General features: G+C 43.6%; 1 protein-coding gene across 3 annotated transcripts in view; it reads left to right on the plus strand.

Moving 5' to 3' along the window:
* LOC120994586 overlaps positions 1-22,005 on the plus strand; it is a 52,973-nt gene that overhangs the window by 13,802 nt on the left and 17,166 nt on the right. For all 3 annotated transcript variants that reach the window (XM_040423257.1, XM_040423259.1, XM_040423258.1), the window contains exon 3: positions 17,449-17,603. In XM_040423257.1, the coding sequence (XP_040279191.1) occupies positions 17,449-17,603 (155 nt within the window). The remainder of the gene's footprint in view (positions 1-17,448; positions 17,604-22,005) is intronic.

The following is a 22,005-nucleotide window of genomic DNA, read 5'->3' on the forward strand; positions in this document are numbered from 1 at the left end:
TTGTATTACAATTGGTGGCCAGTGTGCGCCCCCCCGGCCCCCCCTCCCTTTATTGTATTATCATTGGTGGCCAGTGTGCGCCCCCCCCCGGCCCCCCCTCTATTGTATTAATATCATTGGTGGCCAGTATGCGGCCTCCCCTCTCACCCCCCCCCCCCGATCATTGGTGGCAGCGGAGAGTTCCGATCGGAGTCCCAGTTTGATCGCTGGGGCTCCGATCGGTAACCATGGCAACCAGGACGCTACTGCAGTCCTGGTTGCCATGGTTACTTAGCAATATTATAAGCATCGTACTTACCTGCTGCGCTGTCTGTGACCGGCCGGGAGCTCCTCCTACTGGTAAGTGACAGATCATTAAGCAATGCGCCGCACAGACCTGAGAGGGGAGGCCGCACACTGGCCACCAATGATAATACAATAGAGGGAGGGAGGGGGGCCCGGGGGGGGCGCACACTGGCCACCAATAATAATACAATAGAGAGAGAGGGGGGGGCAGCACACTGGCCACCAATGATATTAATACAATAGAGGGGGGGCCGGGGGGGGGCGCACACTGGCCACCAATAATAATACAATAGAGGGAGGAAGGGGGGGCCGGGGGGGCCGCACACTGGCCACCAATAATAATACAATAGAGGGAGGGAGGGGGGCCGCACACTGACCACCAATGATATTCAAACAGGGGAGGGAGGGGGGTCTGCCCCCTGCTGCCTGGCAGCCCCTGATCTCTTACAGGGGGCTCTGATACGCACAATTAACCCCTTCAGGTGCGGCACCTGAGGGGTTAATTGTGCTGATCACAGCCCCCTGTAAGAGATCGGGTGCTGCCAGGCAGCAGGGGGCAGTCATGTACACAGTTCGTAGGATATTCTAACATGAAGCGTCCCCATCACTATGGGAACGCCTCTGTGTTAGAATATACTGTCGGATATGAGTTTCACGATCTAACTCAAATCCGATGGTATATTCTAACATAGAGGCGTTCCCATGGTGATGGGGACGCTTCAAGTTAAAATATACCATCGGATTGGAGAAAACTCAGATCCTATGGTATATTAACTCCTGACTTTACATTGAAAGTCAATGGGGGACGGATCCGTTTGCAATTGCACCATATTGTGTCAACGTCAAACGGATCCGCCCACATTGACTTGCATTGTAAGTCAGGACGGATCCGTTTGGCTCCGCACGGCCAGGTGGACACCAAAACTACATTTTTTTCATGTCCGTGGATCCTCCAAAAATCAAGGAAGACCCACGGACGAAAAAATGGTCACGGATCACGGACCAACGGAACCCTGTTTTGCGGACCGTGAAAAAATACTGTCGTGTGCATGAGGCCAAAAGGTAGCTAAACACGGGGAGGACATGCAAACTCCATGCAGATGTTGTCCATGGTGGAGAACACGGACGCAACATGTCTGTGATTCACTGATTTGTGAAAGAGGCCTCAGGGTATGTAACGGAACGCCTAGCACCCCGACCGGGTACCTCCGTCGATAGATGCTCCTTGTGCTTCCAGAGGACTCCAAGCACTCCACTCGACCCCGTCAGCACTGCAGACCCCACGAACCGCCGCAGCTTGGTTGGGGTCTCACCGTCCTCCACCCACGCTGGACCCAAGACCGGGCTTCAGCTTCCAGTGGGTGAACTTCTCCTAAATCCAGAGACAGGAACCAGGAGCAAGCTCTTACAAGAGCTTATACTCAGGGGAGTATTGTGATATAGCAATCCCCAAGAGTGTAGTTATTCCATCCCCCAAACATGAGCCAAGACTTCATGAAGGTATAAAACAGGAACTGCCTGTACTTCACGTACAGCCTCTTTTATTCACAAACCAAAAACATAGTACTGCCCACAGGGGTTTGAAATATAACCAATCAGTAATTTACAACACATACAATGTAAGTACAGCCCATCTGGTGTACACGCCCCTAGGGGACCAGAATGAAGACTGTGACATAGGACAGATAAACAGCACTTAGGACACACAGACACAACACATCCCCACAATGCATCATGGTTTCCTCCTCTCTGCCCTCGAGACACCCGAGGCGTAATCCAATTATCTCTCAAGACAAAGAGAAGTCACCAATACACATGTGCAGACAATAGGACAGACATCACCCTTTAAACACACAATGGGACAATGGCACAATAGAAACACACCCAGCATTTCCTCCCAAGCTGACAAGTTACACTTATTATAAATTGTTACAACTTTGTGAGTTTACATTGGCCATACATATAACTTACATCAATTTAAACAGTATAACTTTGGGACAAACCTATCCAAAATTCATTTGAATAGGTTCAGGGGTTTAAAAGTTAGTATATGGCCCATAATCCTGGGGCAAGAGGCCAGCTGCCAGTCCTCTCCAAAACCCAGTGGCGAGGTTGGTTTCGCCACAGGGTAAAATGAAGTCTCAGCAGGATGAGGGCTCATGCCCACGAACGTGTGGCGGCCGTTGCCGTATTGCGGCCCGCATACGGCAGGTCCGCAATAAACGGGCACCAGCCGTGTGCAACCCGGATCACGGATCTCGGACCCATTCACTTGAATGGGTCCTTACTTTTTTGAGGTGCGGACAGATCACAGACCCATTCAAGTTGAATGGGTCTGGATCTGTCTGCGGCAGCTGCACGGATGTTGCCTTGCATTGGGGACCGCAAATTGCGGTCCCCAATGCACGGAACGGCCAGCACACAGTCATGTGCATGAGCCCTTAGCCAGATTCCTCTATTTCTAAAAAAAAGCAGTGCGAGTGCAGATTTTGGGTATAAACAATCACATGACGCCACCGGGGTCTGTAAATCACATAACCATATGTCACTGCTGGGCGAAAACGAAACTTAAATATTAGGTATTAGAGAAACAAAAGCTTATTGTTAGAGAATCGAAACTTTACAAGGAAACCAAACAGTAATCAGGACACCTTACTACATGACTGACAATGCAGGAAGCACTGTGTGCAAGTCAAAAAAACAACAACATAGTTGCAACATTTAAAAAAGGGAACAAACATCATTTCTCCAGACACAGACTTCATGTCTAGGACTGTATTTTTTATCCAAGTGCCACATGCATTTTCCGTGGAGAGCACACTCCGGTCATACACACAACCCTATTTTGGTGGATTCGGGTGGCCGTTCCACAAGTGCAGACGACAGCAGCCCTTTCTATTGATGGGAGGGAGAAAAATGCACACAAAGGGTAGCCATATTGTGCGGATTCATTTTTTACGAACTGAAATATGGACATGGCTGTGCAGATGAAGCCTTACATGTAAGGCTACTTTCACACTGGCGTTTTGGCATTCCGCTTTGGAGGCGGACACCAAAACGCTGCTTGCAGCGTTTTGGTGTCCGTCTGACGAAACTGAGCCACACGGATCAGTTTTCACTGACACAATATGGCACAATAGAAAACAGATCCGTTCCCCATTGACTTTCACTGGTGTTAAAGACGGATCCATTTTGGCTATGGATGCATGCGGTTGTATTATCTGAATGGATGCATTTGTGCAGATCCATGACGGATCCGCAGCAAACGCGAGTGTGAAAGTAGCCTATAATGAATCTGAAAGACAGGAGATGTCCCCTTAGGGCTCATTCACATGAACGTAAGGGCTCCTTGTACGTGCTGCAGACCGCATACGGCGGTTCTGCAATACACGGGTCACCAGCAGTGTGCATTCCGCATCACAGATGTGGACCCATTCACTTGAATGGGTACACAAATCCGGAGATGCGGTGCGGAACGTAAGCACGGAACGGAGTGCTTCCGTGGTGTTCCGTTCAGTGCTTCCATTCCACAAAAAAAAAAAAAACTTCTTCTGTCTTTTTGCGAAACGGAAGGATCGCGGACACCATTCAAGTGAAGGGGTCTGTGATCCGCATGCGGCGGCCCCACGGTCGATGCCCTGCAGCACGGGCACGGAGCCCTTAGGTTCGTGTGAATAAGCCCTTAGGCTGGGTTCACATGTGATTGAAAATCAAGAGGAAAAGTCTTCTGTGGAGTTTCCTGTATTACATGTGGGGTTTTACAGCAGAAAAGCCATTGGATTTCACCCCCCCCCCCATTGCAAAGGGTGAAATCTACAGGAGCAATGTATAAATTGACCTGCTGCGGATTTCAGATCCACAATGGCACACCTTTCCCTCATTTTTTTTTGTATGCAGCATGTGGATGAAAATTCAGAAATTCTCATCCACTTTGCTGATACTGTGCAACTCTGCGGATTTGCTGCACGAAAATTCACAACAGCAAATATGCAGCTAATCAGTTATGTGCGACTCCGGCCTTAGGGTACGGTCACACGGTCAGGTTTCCTGATGCAGTTTTGGAAGCCAGAAGCAGGAGTGAATTCAAAACAGAGGAGAAGTCGTATTTGCCCTTTAAGGCTCATGCACATCACGCATCTGCAAAAAAATACGGATGACATCCGTGTGTGTTCCGTATTTTGCGGAATGGAACAGCTGACCCCTAATAGAACAGTCCTATCCTTGTGTGTTATGAGGACAATAATTGGACATGTTCTATTTTTTTGCAGAACAGACATGCGGACATAGGAAAATGGAATGCACATGGAGTAACTTCCGTTTATTTGCAGACTGTGAGGGATTAGCTCTCTTTCGGGGGTCACTCTCACAATTATCTCCACAAACAGCCGGGTTACAGGGCCAAACGTGTGCTTTAATCTCGCTCCAGAAAAACATAAATAATACAAAACAAACACCTGCCCGGCTGGGCTCTAACTGAAGATATGATACAATCCCTGACTCCCCGATACAGCATCAGGTCCGGCTTCCTCAGCCAAGCGTATACCAGCCCCCCAGGCTGTAACACGGTCAGTCCGGGCTATGTCTCAGCCTCTTGGTTTCTCAGCCTAGCCCGGCCTCTGTTTGCAACCACGCCCCCGACTGACAGTAATCACCTGGGGATCCCTCATGCTAGGGAAAACCTGCCCTGGAATGGGAGGGGTGGATTGGGAAATCCCACTACCAACCTAGTTCCCAATCCAAGTAAAATCCAGCCCTTAAATACTAAGCAAAATAGCTCCAGCAACTATGCCTTGCTGAAGCCAGCACCACTCTGGAACTTTACTTATCTCACCCAGTTGAGGAACCTGGGTGAGATATACCCCTCTTCCGGGATCCTTATTCACTTTAGCGTTCACATCACCACAAGACTCATTGAAATGAATGGTTCCGCATACGTTCTGCCCCAAAAAAACTGAAACGGACATGGAAAGAAAATACGTTTGTGTGCATGAGCTCTTATACTTTCTCTCTTCTTAAGGCCCCTTTTACACGGGCGAGAATTCCGCGCGGGTGCAATGCTTGAGGTGAACACATTGCACCCGCACTGAATCCAGACCCACTCACTTCAATGGGGCTGTGCAGATGAGCAGTGATTTTCACGCATCACTTGTTCTATATTCTGCGTTTTTCATGCAACACAGGCCCCATAGAAATAAATGGGGCTGCATGAAAATCGCAAGCAAGTGCGGATGCGGTGCGATTTTCACGCATGGTTGCTAGGAGATTATAGGGATGAGCAACCCCGGACTCCATTAAATTCTATTCACTGTATTATTTTTCCTTATAACATTGTTATAATAGCAAGAAAATAATAGCATTCTTAATACAGAATGCTTAGTAAAATGTGCCTCGAGGGGTTAAAAAAATAAATTAAAAAAATTTACTTGCCTCATCCAATTGATTGCGCAGCCGGCATTGTCTTCTTTCTTCTTCTTTCAGGACCTGCAAAAGGACCTTTGATGACGTAATCACGCTCACCACGTGGTGAGCGCGGTGACGTCAGCACAGGTCCTGCTGAATGAAGATAGAGGATCCGCGCGGTGAGCGCGATTACGTCATCAAAGGTCCTTTTGCAGGTCCTGAAAGAAGAAAGAAGACGATGCCGGCTGCGCGATCAATTGGATGAGGTGAGTTATGTTTTTATTATGTTTTAACCCTCAATTGACATTTTAGTAAGCATTCTGTATTAAAGAATGCTATTATTTTCCATTATAACCATGTTATAATGGAAAATAATAAAATCTACAGAACACCAAACCCAAACCCGAACTTCAGTGAAGAAGTCCGGGTTCGGGTCTGGGTACCACATTCAGTTTTCTCTCACGCGCGTGCAAAACACATTGCACTCGCGTGGAAAAAACTGAACATCGGAACGCAATCGCAGACAAAACTGACTGCAATTGCGTGCCTACTCGTGCAGGTTTCCCGCAATGCACCCTGAACGCATCCGGCCCTCACCCGCGACGCCCGTGTGAAGGGGGCCTAAGCTCCACTCCTGATTTTGGCTTCCAAAACTGCATGCAGAATTGTGACCGTGTGGCCGTTCCCTAAAGTTGAAAGTGTTTTGTACTGCTTTCCAGGTATGTTCACATTCGGCAGATTTGTTGCAGAAATTTCGGAAATTGTTATGTACATCTGGATGGGATTCGAAAAAATCCATTCACATACTTCAGAAACAGTCCCATTCAGAAGGTGCGTGAAAAAGAGTTTCAGTCACAGAAATTTCTGCAAGAAATCTGGGGAACCGTCCTCTTGTTAATATTTGCAGTGAGAACTGCAATATCGTGCCAAAGAATTACGTCCTGATAATCCAGAAATCCAGAGTGTAGCAGCGAAGTGGCTTTTTTTTCAGCAGCAGTTCAGCCAGATCCACTGCAGATTTTCTATTGCGTAAAATACTCAGCAGCCTCTTCACATGTAAACGTAGTGTAAATCCGCAGACTTCCAATTCATGCCTTTAGAATGCAGTGGGTGAAATATCTGGAAATCTACATTTCAAGAATTAAATCCACAGAAAAGTCTGCTCAGTTTGACACAGATTTTGCCAGACACGCTGCGCTACAAGTGATTGGGACGTTAAATCCAGCAGAAAAATCTGCAAAAAAGAAAATGAACATGAATTACGTGCAAATTTTGCTGCAGAAATGGCTGTGGATCTCACCCTATACATTGCAAAGGGCGAAATAAATTGATATGCTGCAGATTTCAAATCTTTATTGCAGGTTTTTTACATTGCAGATTTTATAGATCATGTAGTAATACACTCGTATAGATCATACCAGTGTATTACTGTACTGCGGCTATGGCACAAAGCGCACGACGTCACAGCAACTAATGACGCCGTGCGCTCCTGCACTAAGTCCAGTATCTCACGGACCGTGTTCCACGGACGTCTGCATGAGACTTTACAGTATATGGCGCTAACATATCCCACAGTGCTTTACAGACATTATAATCACTGTCCTCAAGGGAGCTCACAATCTAAGAGGTGTTGTTCACAGAAAGTAACAATTACAGGCAATTAAACAGGTGTATATTCCTATGTAAAAGTCACATCTTGTTCTTTTGTTTCCATGTAATCTTATCAGGTGTAGCTAAGCAGCTCAGAATATAAAGCAGAAAATATACAAGAAGCATTTGCTGTATAACTATAAGGCCTCTTTCACACGGGTGTTGCGGGAAAAGGTGCGGGTGCGTTGCGGGAACATGCGCGATTTTTCCGCGCGAGTGCAATACATTGTAATGCGTTTTGGACTCGCGTGAGAAAAATCGCGCATGTTTGGTACCCAAACCCGAACTTCTTCACAGAAGTTCGGGCTTGGGATCGGTGTTCTGTAGATTGTATTATTTCCCCTTATAACATGGTTATAAGGGAAAATAATAGCATTCTGAATACATAATGCATAGTAAAATAGCGCTGGAGGGGTTAAAAAAAAAAGATTAAACTCACCTTAGTCCACTTGATCGCGTAGCCGGCATCTCCTTCTGTCTCCTTCTTTGCTGATTGCAGGAAAAGGACCTGTGGTGACGTCACTCCGGTCATCACATGGTCCATCACCATGGTAAAAGATCATGTGATGACCGGAGTGACATCACCACAGGTCCTTTTCCTGCAATCAGCAAAGAAGGAGACATAAGAGAAGCCGGGCTGCGCGATCAAGTGGACTAAAGTGAGTTTAATTTTTTTATTTTTTTTTAACCCCTCCAGCCCTATTTTACTATGCATTCTGTATTCAGAATGCTATTATTTTCCCTTATAACCATGTTATAAGGGGAAATAATAATGATCGGGTCTCCATCCCGATCGTCTCCTAGCAACCGTGCGTGAAAATCGCACCGCATCCGCACTTGCTTGCGGATGCTTGCTATTTTCACACAACCCCATTCATTTCTATGGGGCCTGCGTTACGTGAAAAATGCACAAAGAGGAGCATGCTGCGATTTTCACGCAACGCACAAGTGATGCGTGAAAATCACCGCTCGTGTGCACAGCCCCATAGAAATGAATGGGTCATGATTCAGTGCGGGTGCAATGCGTTTAACTCACGCATCGCATCCGCGTGGAATACTCGCCCGTGTGAAAGGGGCCTAAGGGGCACCTATTAATTTTTATTTATTTATTATTTATTATTTATTTATTCACTTTTATTTACTTTACTCACTTATATAGCGCTGACATATTCCGCAGCTCCTTTAAATTGGTCTGGAGTATTTCCAGTTTTTACATGCCACATGCTGTTTTTATGGCGTTTTTTGTCTAGAAGCCTTTTTTTCTAAACAACAACATTTTTTTTTAAAGCAAGAGACCTAAAAAAATGCCACCGCACATTAACAAAAACACCAGTAGCAAACAAATACGTGTCCTGCATTTCTTATTTCCCCTAGACTTTCAACTGACATCTGGATTTGGTGTTTTTACTACAAAAAAATACACCAAAAATTGCAGGTCCAAAAATACAACTAAAAACACACAAGTGCAGAAAAATGGCATTTAAAATCTATGTGTGAACCCTCCCTAAAAGAAAGAAAAACCAGTATCAGGAAAACCTATTATGCAGGATATGAGAAGAATCTTTTTAATGGTAAAGTTGTTGCCACATGTACTAAGGGGGCCACATAGTATGGTTGAAAAAAGACCATCAAGGTTCAACTAAAGGATTGGTGGGAAGGTGGAATTTTTTTTAGGAGAAGTGTGGTGAGAATTATACTACTACACATTTGTGTGTCAGTGTGTGCACTGCATAGGCTGACGCTCCATAGCACATTGCTCTCCTGCTTGTACCAAAGCTGCTACGATGTGCTATGGAGCTCCTGCCCTGTGCTTGCTCTGCTCTGCCAATAGCCTGCATACCTAGGGTACAGGCAGGGGTGGGCCTGGCATTTCTGGTGCCCTAAGCCTGACGGCCAGGCAGTAATCGCTATTCCCAGCAGCGGTTCCGTCTGTCCACAATTGTATTTACGACATCAGATACAGTTGAAAGCTGTGGCCTGGGCCGATTCTAGCTTTTCTGTTGCCTAAGGTAAAAATTGACGCCCCCTCCACCCTGTGCCAAATTCTCAATCCAACCCCTCCCCACCCCAGCCCTACTGCTAAAGTCATATTTGAATTGGACATTACATGCAGCACGACATACTTCTCACATGCAGTGATGTCTGATGTAGATGTTCTCTTTCCTTATCTTCTCTATTCAGACCAGACAAAGTATTTCAGCCGAGTCTCATCTCTGCAGAGTTTACCACACAGACATCTTAGTTTTCTCACATTTCCATCATCCCATCTCCTGGTGACTCAATAGTACTATCCTGCTACGACCCCCAATACTGTCTCTAAAGTGCTCCCAAAAGTCCCACAAATAGTAAAACTTCTCTCTCAGAGTGCCCTCATTAATAATAGTGCCCCTAATAGTGATAATGCTTTCCAAGACTGCAATGCCCCCCATATTGTGCCCAATAACAATGCCCTCACAGTACCCCCAGTAGTAGTAGTGCAGTTATTATTATATATCCTGTTGATAAGAAATTGGTAAAAGCAATTTTTGTATTTTTTGTGGAATACCAGTATTTTCTAAAACAGACATGTCAGAGGAGGTGACAGATCCAGTGACATTTTCACTTTAGGCTGGTTTCACACGGGCGTTGCGGGAAAAGGTGCGGGTGCGTTGCGGGAACACCCGCGATTTTTCCGCGCGAGTGCAAAACATTGTAATGCGTTTTGCACTCGCGTGAGAAAAATCGCGCATGTTTGGTACCCAAACCCGAACTTCTTCACAGAAGTTCGGGCTTGGGATCGGTGTTCTGTAGATTGTATTATTTCCCCTTATAACATGGTTGAGGGGTTAAAAAAAAAATAATTAACTTACCTTAATCCACTTGTTCGCGCAGCCGGCATCTCTTCTGTCTTTAACTGTGAGCAATAGGACCTTTGATGATGTCACTGCGTTCATCACATGGTCCATCACATGATCCATCACCATGGTGATGGATCATGTGATGAGCGTAGTGACATCATCAAAGGTCCTATTGCTCACAGTTAAAGACAGAAGAGATGCACGAACAAGTGGATTAAGGTGAGTTAAATTTTTATTTATTTTTTTAACCCCTCCAGCTCTATTTTACTATGCATTCTGTATTCAGAATGCTATTATTTTCCCTTATAACCATGTTATAAGGGGAAATAATAATGAACGGGTCCCCATACCGATCGTCACCTAGCAACCGTGCGTGAAAATCGCACCGCATCCGCACTTGATTTTCACGCAACCCCATTCATTTCTATGGGGCCTGCGTTACGTAAAAAACGCACAAAGAGGAGCATGCTGCGATTTTCACGCAACGCACAAGTGATGCGTGAAAATCACTGCTCGTGTGCACAGCCCCATAGAAATGAATTGGTCATGATTCAGTGCGGGTGCAATGCGTTCAACTCACGCATCGCATCCGCGCAGAATACTCGCCCGTGTGAAAGGGGCCTTAATCTTTTTCTCTGTCTGGCCCAGACCACCATGACGACTTCTGCTGATGACTGTAAAGTTTGCTGCAGAGATATCGTTTGTTCCTCACTACTGCAGATATCAGCAACTTAAATAAATTCAGACCCCAGACCAGCTCACATAAATAAATACAGGCCCAGGAATAAACACAAATCCCCAAAACCCAGGCAGCCCCCATTCCCTTAAAGTATTAAGATATGTTCACATAGGGTAGATAAAGTGCTGATTTTCCATGTGGATTTTCCATGCAAGACATCTGCAGTGTGCAGTGGATAAGAATTTTAGCACTTGAGGACTGCAAGAAGATGTTAAACATCTGGTGTTTCTACATATAAGTTCGGAAGAATGTTTCTGTCTGTCCTTGCAGAGTTTACAGCTGCATTGAGAACTTGCAGCTACTGGAACATAGAAGCAGTTTTCAGTAACAGGCGGGAATTCAAATTAGAGAGCAAAGATAGTTTACATGACTTAGTATAAAATCAGCAGAATAAGGGAACTATTACACTAGCATGAAAGTTTTCCGGTATTGAGTTCCATCCTAGGGGCTCAATACATCAAAAAAAACGTTTTAGTTTGGTCCCCATTCATTGACAAAACTGAACTGAACAGAACGGAATCCACCAAAATGCATTCCGTTCTGTTCAGTTTAGTTTCCAGACCGGAGAGAAAACCGCAGCATGCTGCTTTTTTCTTTTTGTCCCTGGGATGCGGAGCAAAAGAGATCCGTCATAACCCCCAATGCAAGTCAATGGGGACGGATCCGTTTTCTCTGACACATTAGAAAACGGATCCGTCCTCCATTGACTTTCAATGGAGTTCAAAACGGATCCGTTTTGGCAATGTTAAAAAAAAAGTTAAAGATAATACAACCGGATCCGTTCAAACTGATGCAGATGGTTGTATTGTCAGTAACTGAAGCGTTTTTGCTGGACCCTTCCGGATCCAGCAATAACGCTAGTGTGAAAGTAGCCTTATATGCAGTGGAGTTTGCTGTGGATCCATGGAAACTCTACATGACATACTGCAGATTTGCACTGTATCAAATTTTCTAATAGTGTGGGAATGAAATTTATTTTAATCTTTCACTTTGCTGTTATTGTAAATTGCTACTTATTTTCCAGTTGCAATTCTGTGGTCCAGGGCAGAATTCAGACCCAAGACGCTATCAACAGACCCCCTAAATGAATACAGAGCCCATACACTTTTGCTCTCCCCTTTGGCTTGATGGCCTCTAGAGGCATCATAGTTAGTGTTGGGCTGCTCGGCCGAATATCGCGTGTGCTCAAGCGCGATGCTCGAGTCAGTGTATTTAAATCTAATTTAGTCTCTATTTCTAAAAAGTTTTCAGTAGGGTTCGAGCTCACAACCTTCTACAGTACAGCCAAGAATCCTAACCACTATACTATAGAACTGCATAGCCTGTTACTTAAAAAAAAAAATATCTGAGACTTCTGCTATATAGGAATACTTACTAGTAGTAAGTATTCCTATACAGCAGAAGTCTCATATTATTATTTTTTGAACACCTGGCTATGCAGCTCTATAGTGTAGTGGTTAAAGTACTTGGCTATAATTTAGAAGGTTGTGAGTTCAAATCCCACCAGAAACATTTGAGAAATAGAGGCTAAATTAAATTTATATATAATATTTTTTTTTTTTTGTATTTGTAAAAAATTTGCAACTACAAAAAAAAAAAAAATATATATATATATATATATATATATATACACTGCTTAAAAAAATAAAGGGAACACTTAAACAACACAATGGAACTCCAAGTCAATCACAATTCTGTAAAATCAAACTGTTCGCTTAGGAAGCAACACTGAGTGACAATCAATTTCACATGCTGTTGTGCAAATGGGAAAGACAACAGGTGGAAATTATAGGCAATTAGCAAGACACCCCCAATAAAGGAGTGGTTCTGCAGGTGGTGACCACAGACCACTTCTCAGTTCCTATGCTTCCTGGCTGATGTTTTGGTCACTTTTAAATGCTGGCGGTGCTTTCACTGTAGTGGTAGCATGAGACGGAGTCTACAACCCACACAAGTGGCTCAGGTAGTGCAGCTTATCCAGGATGGCACATCAATGCGAGCTGTAGCAAGAAGGTTTGCTGTGTCTGTCAGCGTAGTGTCCAGAGCATGGAGGCACTACCAGGAGACAGGCCAGTACATCAGGAGACGCGGAGGAGGCCGTAGGAGGGCAACAACCCAGCAGCAGGACCGCTACCTCCACCTTTGTGCAAGGAGGAACAGGAGGAGCACTGCCAGAGCCCTGCAAAATGACCTCCAGCAGGCCACAAATGTGCATGTGTCTGCTCAAACGGTCAGAAACAGACTCCATGAGGGTGATATGAGGGCCCGACGTCCATAGGTGGGGGTTGGGCTTACAGCCCAACACCGTGCAGGACGTTTGGCATTTGCCAGAGAACACCAAGATTGGCAAATTCGCCACTGGCACCCTGTGCTCTTCACAGATGAAAGCAGGTTCACACTGAGCACATGTGACAGACGTGACAGAGTCTGGAGACGCCGTGGAGAACGTTCTGCTGCCTGCAACATCCTCCAGCATGACCGGTTTGGCATTGGGTCAGTAATGGTGTGGAGTGGCATTTCTTTGGAGGGCCGCACAGCCCTCCATGTGCTCGCCAGAGGTAGCCTGACTGCCATTAGGTACCGAGATGAGATCCTCAGACCCCTTGTGAGACCATATGCTGGTGCCCTTGGCCCTGGGTTCCTCCTAATGCAAGACAATGTTAGACCTCATGTGGCTGGAGTGTGTCAGCAGTTCCTGCAAGACGAAGGCATTGATGCTATGGACTGGCCCGCCCGTTCCCCAGACCTGAATCCAATTGAGCACATCTGGGACATCATGTCTCGCTCTATCCACCAACGTCACTTTGCACCACAGACTGTCCAGGAGTTGGCAGATGCTTTAGTCCAGGTCTGGGAGGAGATCCCTCAGGAGACCGTCCGCCACCTCATCAGGAGCATGCACAGGCGTTGTAGGGAGGTCATACAGGCACGTGGAGGCCACACACACACTACTGAGCCTCATTTTGACTTGTTTTAAGGACATTACATCAAAGTTGGATCAGCCTGTAGTGTGTTTTTCCACTTTAATTTTGAGTGTGACTCCAAATCCAGACCTCCATGGGTTGAAAAATTTGATTTCCATTTTAAATTTTTGTGTGATTTTGTTGTCAGCACATTCAACTATGTAAAGAACAAAGTATTTCAGAAGAATATTTAATTAACTCAGATCTAGGATGTATTATTTTTGTGTTCCCTTTATTTTTTTGAGCAGTGTATATATATATATATATATATATATATATATATAAAATCATACTTCTGGTATATATGAATGCATAATATGTGGGAAACTACTTCTAATGTTTTAGCCATAATATATTTACATATATTATAATATATTATATAATTTAAATATTTAATAATATATGTAAATATATTATGGCTAAAAACTTATATATATGTTTAAATTTAATTTAGCCTCTATTTCTGAAAAGTTTCTGACAGGATTCAAACTCACAACCTTCTACATTACAGCCTAGAATGTTAACCACTACACTATAGAGCTGCATGGCCAATCATTTAAAAAAAAAAAGAGACTTCTGCTGTATAGGAATACTTGATACTAGTAAACATTTTTTAAAATAACAAGCCATGCAGCTCTATAGTGTAGTGGTTAAGATTCTTGGCTGTAATGTAGAAGGTTGTGAGTTTGAATACCGCCAGAAGCTTTTCAGAAATTGAGGCTAAATTAGATTTAAATACACTGGGTGTCCCCAAGCACTGACTCCATATATGGACATAGCTATATATGGAGTCAGAGCAGGGACTCCTAAGCTGAACTAGAGTCCCGACACCCTCCCCTCTTCAGAGCAGGGGGTGCCTGGTTTAATGCTCAGGTTCTCCCAGTGACTTACATTGTGTTCGGGTGCTCTGTAGAGAACCCGAGCATTGGGAAGTGTTCTACACAAGCACTTTCATTTTTACTTCACTTTATACACTGCTTATTTCAAGGAGGGAAAACAGCAGCGGTGTGTGTAGCTACCAGGTGCCTACCTATTCACATCCAATCCTGCCCAGTCCCATTAGTACCCTCGCACAGTAATTATTCCTCCTTGCTGTCCTCACACAGTAGTTATATCCCCTTTGTGTCCCCCACACAGTAGTGCTTTCCCCTTACTTCCTCCACACTGTAGAATACTCCCTTAGTGCCCCCTTCATAGTAAAATGCCCCCTGCACAGTACTTATGGCCCCATTAGTTTCCTGTTCACAGTATAATGCCCCCTTAGTTACCCCACACAGTAATTATGCCCTCCTTACAGTAGTGTTGTCTGCTTACAATAATGTTATCCCTTTAGTTCACCCTTTAAAGTAGTGAAGCTCCTTAGTGCTAATAAAAGAAAAAGAAAATTAATACTCACCGAGCCTCACTACCCCGATGAACGCAGCATAGCATGCTCTTTCCAGCAGTAGGTGCAACGCAGTCATGTCATTGCACGTGCTGATCTGAGCAGGAGAGCGCTTAGGCCGCTTCCCCATCTGGGAATGATTCTATGGCCTGTGTGCTCCCCACAGCTCAGCAAACATGATGACATCACCTCATTGGACCTGCTGCAAGGCAGAGCAACGGCTGGTGAATGATGAAGCAGGGAGCTGATGGATCCTTACCTCACCACTGCATTCAACTGTATCTGCATCCTCAGGACACAGACACAGTAGAAATCAAGACAAACCTTAGCCATCAAGGGACTGAAAATCGGGAGTGTCCCTCCAGATACTAGAGAGGTATGCAGTCAGTGCACTATGAAATATAGCAGCACAGCTACAATTATAAATCAGCCACCCCTCTTCAGGCAAATGGGCACAGAATGGGCAGTTTGATGTCTCAAACAGTTGTGGTACTTTACCGACCCTCCTTCTAGTACATTTGATATAAAGCAAAGAATATCCTGTATAAACTCCTTTGACATATTGCAGACCTGTAATGTGGGCCCTAAATACGTGTTTCCAAGCTTTTACCTTATGTATCCAGGATTTTTATGACATTAAGGCCCCTTTCACACGGGCGAGTATTCCGCGCGGATGCGATGCGTGAGTTGAACGCATTGCACCCGCACTGAATCATGACCCATTCATTTCTATGGGGCTGTGCACACGAGCGGTGATTTTCACGCATCACTTGTGCGTTGCGTGAAAATCGCAGCATGCTCCTCTTTGTGCGTTTTTTACGTAACGCAGGCCCCATAGAAATGAATGGGGTTGCGTGAAAATCGCAAGCATCCGCAAGCAAGTGCGGATGCGGTGCGATTTTCACGCACGGTTGCTAGGAGATGATCGAGATCGATCATTATTATTTCCCCTTATAACATGGTTATAAAGGAAAATAATAGCATTCTGAATATAGAATGCATAGTAAAATAGCGCTGGAGGGGTTAAAAAAAAACTAAAAAAAAATTAAACTCACCTTAGTCCACTTGATCGCGCAGCCCGGCATCTCTTCTGTCTCCTTCTTTGCTGTGTGCAGGAAAAGGACCTGTGGGTGACGTCACTCCGGTCATCACATGATCCATCACATGATCTTTTACCATGGTGATGGATCATATGATAGACCATGTGATGTAATCAAAGGTCCTATTGCTCACAGATGAAGACATAAGAGATGCCGGCTGCGCGAACAAGTGGATTAAGGTAAGTTAAATTATTTTTTATTTTATTTTTTCCCCTCCAGACCTATTGTACTTTGCATTCTGTATTCAGAATGCTATTATTTTCCCTTAAAACCATGTTATAAGGGAAAATAATACAATCTACAGAACACCGATCCCAAGCCCAAACTTCTGTGAAGAAGTTCGGGTTTGGGTACCAAACATGCGCGATTTTTCTCACGCGAGTGCAAAACGCATTACAATGTTTTGCACTCGCGCGGAAAAATCGTGCATGTTCCTGCAACGCACCCGCACCTTTTCCCGCAACGCCCGTGTGAAAGAGGCCTAACAATGTGAAAAAAGATCTGGATTCCAGGCTTTAAATCTTAATTATCTTTTTTTGGATACATAAAACTTTATAATATACCTTATTGAAGTAAAAGTGGCATTTCCCTCAACTTCTACTTGTCTTTAGTCATGGCTGCTATTCCTGTAGCCTCTCTGTAGACATCTGTACAGTTATTTAAAAAGTCCTCTTCAGTGACAGAGTTATTGAAGATGCAGAGGAGTCTCTCGGATTCCACCTCCGTTTAAAACTTGTGCTGTGGGAAAGAGTTAGGGAAATGAGCAGCGGAAAGGTGGGTCAGAGCATGCAGCACAGCCCCCAACTCCACAGCAGGAAAATCTGATGTATTGAGAAAAAAAATGAACATTTATCAACAAGATTCAGAAGGACGGAAAATTCCCACCATATTCTGGTCACACACAAGACGTAGTACATCTAGAACTGCCAATGATAGGCTGTAATGATAATCCACAAATGTAGGCAGGCATTCACATAATATATATTTTAGAGTAAATGTTTTACTTCACGTAATGAGATGCACGTACCATCTAGCACATTATATTTTTATGTTTGCGTATCCTTGATCATTACTTTTCTTTTCCTCATAGACATAATTTCAACATGCAGCAAATTCATCAAAGAGGGTATACAGGAATATGCTGAAAAAGAGAACATTTCATCCATTCCTGCAGACCGCTGGAGTCTTCTAACCCTACATGTGGTAATGTACTGCTTGGAGAAGACTGCTGCTCAATTGCTCAAGGTTAGTAAGCTCATGGCCTAGTTTTCTAAATATACAGGATCAGAAACCTTACATTCAATGCTTTCAAACTTTTAAAAAAAGGGGAGTGTGCCTTTACGGTCACTTGCAGTGCAACTTATTGAAATAAAAAGGAAACGAAAATGTAAGCCATCTATGATAGGTAGAACCCTGATGAAGGAAAGAGACATCACAACTCCGTAGCTGTGCTATGGTGTATTAATGCGTTGTGCTGAAGAAGGCTGCAGTCTATTTAAAAACTGGTGTACTGTTTGGCAATATGTCAGTATTAATGAATTTGAGGGGTGCTATCTCTCCTTGGGGAGAGAGCACCTTAATCGGCGTAAGGCGACTTACAGGTCATACGTACTCCTCTGGATTCTGGGAAGAAAGGGATGCAAATGAGCTCTTAACAAGCTCTGCCTCTAATGTCACCAGATGTAAGACAGCTATCCTATAATTCAATGTTCGACCCTTAAAATAGACCTTCAGACACGACTTGTATATTAACTCTTTCATGACTTGGCCCAAAAAAGGCCTGAATGTGATTTTGTGCACGTGGTGGCTTTTTTATTTGTTTGACTACCAAAATAATTTTTGCGATTTTTTTATTTATTTATTATTATTTTTTATTAGATTCCCCCCCCCTTCTTTTAGGTTTAATTTGGAGGAAACCTAGATCCATTTAAAAGCTTTCACCAAAGCACTTTATTTACTTACAAGATTGTTGTATTCATTTGTGCATAAAAGTATTACACAATGCCCGACCCGGGTTTCGCTCCGCTTCATCTGGGGCGTCCTGAATAAAGAGCTTTGGTTAAAGCTTTTAAGCGGATCCAGGCTAAGTCAATTTTTTTTTGAAGGTGTGGCGTGAGAGGAGTGACACGGGAAAATTGTGCTTCTGGAGATTGGCATTTTATCTGTCTACCTTCCTAGTTTTGTGTCTGTTTTATTAGCGCAGATCCAAAATCATTTATTGCTGTTAATGAAAGGAATCGGGACCTATTCGTTGGGTGGATTCTTTTGCAAATTGGTGATGCCTGCCAAGGAACAATCAAGTAACTTTCCTTTGTACTGGCTTAACTAGGTGAGAGGCCAAGTCAGGATTTGCGGAGTACTATCTCTCCTTGGTTAGAGAGCGCCTTAGTTGGCATGAAGAGACTTATAGACCTTTTAGGCTTGAGCATTGACTTAGCTGCCTTACATCTGGTGGTATTAGAGGCAGAGCTCGTTAAGAGCTCATTTGCATCCCTTTCTTCCCAGAATTCCAGAGGAGCATGTATGGCCTATAAGTCTCCTCATCTCGCAAGGACATAGTACCCCCCAAAAGTTAATGAATAAATGCCATTTTGCTCCAACTCTGTATGTATTCTTCATTCCTGCCCTGCTTCAGGGCATGCAAACAGTTTGGGCATCTCTCTGTAAGGCTGTGTAAGGTTATGTGTAGATCTCAGACTGCGCCAATTAACACTTTTTTATTTTTATTATGGGGGTCATTAAATTTCCAGTGGGCTATCCATGTAATGCACAGACAGACCGAGTTAGTTAGACAGATGAGCTTCCATGCTTCTAAAGCTGGTTTCTAATTTAAAGGCCACTTTCTGGAGACATCTACTAGTATTTTCACCTACTCATTGTATGTACAGTACAGATCAAAAGTTTGGACACACCTTCTCATTCAAAGAGTTTTCTTTATTTTCATGACTATGAAAATTGTAGATTCACACTGAAGGCATCAAAGCTATGAATTAACACGTGGAATTATATTCATAACAAACAAGTGTGAAACAACTGAAAATATGTCATATTCTAGGTTCTTCAAAGTAGCCACCTTTTGCTTTGATTACTGCTTTGCACACTCTTGGCATTCTCTTGATGAGCTTCAAAAGGTAGTCCCCTGAAATGGTTTTCACTTCATAGGTGTGCCCTGTCAGGTTTAATAAGTTGGAATTCTTGCCTTATAAATGGGGTTGGGACCATCAGTTGCATTGAGGAGAAGTCAGGTGGATACACAGCTGATAGTCCTACTGAATAGACTGTTAGAATTTGTATTATGGCAAGAAAAAAGCAGCTAAGTAAAGAAAAACGAGTGGCCATCATTACTTTAAGAAATGAAGGTCAGTCAGTCAGCCGAAAAATTGGGAAAACTTTGAAAGTAAGGGCTATTTGACCATGAAGGAGAGTGATGGGGTGCTGCGCCAGATGACCTGGCCTCCACAGTCACCGGACCTGAGCCCAATCGAGATGGTTTGGGGTGAGCTGGACCGCAGAGTGAAGGCAAAAGGGCCAACAAGTGCTAAGCATCTCTGGGAACTCCTTCAAGACTGTTGGAAGACCATTTCAGGGGACTACCTCTTGAAGCTCATCAAGAGAATGCCAAGAGTGTGCAAAGCAGTAATCAAAGCAAAAGGTGGCTACTTTGAAGAACCTAGAATATGACATATTTTCAGTTGTTTCACACTTGTTTGTTATGAATATAATTCCACATGTGTTAAATCATAGTTTTGATGCCTTAATAGTCATGAAAATAAAGAAAACTCTTTGAATGAGAAGGTGTGTCCAAACTTTTGGTCTGTACTGTATATCACTTCTTATTCATTTTAGGAGCACAGGACGGTCCGATTGATACACCGAGCCTGAAAGTGACAAGAAATTAAAGGGATTGTCCTGCCATATGTATTGATGACCTATCGTCAGGATAGGTCATCAATATCTGATTGGCGGGTGTCCGACACCTGGCACCCCCCCTGATTAGTTGTTTGAAGAAGAGGCGGCGCTCCATACGAGCACCACTTCCTGTTTATTACACCGCAAGTCATCTCGGAAGTGCAGTGTAATGACGAGTTCTCGTTCCATTAACCTGAATTGAGCAAGTACTTGTTGTGAGAGTAATGTGGTCAATGCTAACATTATATTCCTATAGTACATACTGTATAATATGAGTGATTTATAATACATATAACCATATAGATAAACCTTCATCTTTAATATGTGTATCCTCTGTGAACTTTATCATCTATTCCACTGTTCATAACAACTTGGTCTAGAATATATTATGAAGGCCATCTGTAATTGTTCTGTGACATGAATACAATGAAGAAGGTTACAAAGAATGCAGTGTGAACAGATATGTATCAATATTCTCAGGGATTCTAGGAAATGTTTGTTGCTTTTCCACAATTAATGGATCCAGATGGTCAGGTCCAGTATTAGACAACTGTTTTCAAACCACAAGATATTGCCAATATGCTATCACGTGTAATTATGTAATGTGTCACGTTTGAATTTAAATATTGTAACCGCCTGGGAACTCCCAGTTACTTCCATTATCATAAAGGTATAATAATAATAATAAAGATATTTGGGGTGGTCTCTCAGATCTCCTTAGATACAGCAAGCATTGTCTGTGTCTTTGTTATCGGCCGATTTAATTACTTTCTGAAAACAACTACCTAAAACGTAACTTTTATTCAAAATTATTAAATACAGATCCCTTACAGGGGACCAATGAATACATGGACAAACACAAAAAAAGAGCTATTGTGAACCAGGCAGACGGCTACTGCTATTGGATAGAGGCACGGGGCAACACGTATAGATTCCTGATGTCTGTCCCTGAATATCCCTCAAACTATCCTCAGCCCAGAGATGCACCTGAATGGTAGGAGCACTCTGTCCACGTGCCTTGACTGCCTGTCCTTAAAAATGCCCTTGCTAATGGTAAAGTACGCAATACATAATCTACCAAATACCAGAGAAAAGATACATGGTTCTTAGTTTACACTTGATATGATACACACTTTGTACATATCGAGAACAGTATAGATTTATGGTCCCGATACACGGTATTAAATTACTTGTGTAATTTAATACCGTAATTTAATACCGTGTTTGATCGGGACCGTAAATCTATACTGTTCTCGATATGTACGAAGTGTGTATCATATCAAGTGTAAAGTAAGAACCATGTATCTTTTCTCTGGTATTTGGTAGATTATGTATTGTGTACTTTACCATTAGCAAGGTCCTTTTTAAGGACAGGCAGTCAAGGCACGTGGACAGAGTGCTCCTACCATTCAGGTGCATCTCTGGGCTGAGGATAGTTTGAGGGATATTCAGGGACAGACATCAGGAATCTATACGTGTTGCCCCGTGCCTCTATCCAATAGCAGTAGCCGTCTGCCTGGTTCACAATAGCTCTTTTTTTTGTGTTTGTCCATGTATTCATTGGTCCCCTGTAAGGGATCTGTATTTAATAATTTTTAATAAAAGTTACGTTTTAGGTAGTTGTTTTCAGTGATAGTGGTTTTGATTCTGCAACTACCCCATAAATATTTCTCTTTGACGATTTAATACCTTTCTAAATGAATATTGAACTACTCTGACATTGTATTTACATAACGCC

The sequence above is a fragment of the Bufo bufo genome, chromosome 3 (genome assembly GCF_905171765.1).
Source record: "Bufo bufo chromosome 3, aBufBuf1.1, whole genome shotgun sequence".
Taxonomy (NCBI): domain Eukaryota; kingdom Metazoa; phylum Chordata; class Amphibia; order Anura; family Bufonidae; genus Bufo; species Bufo bufo.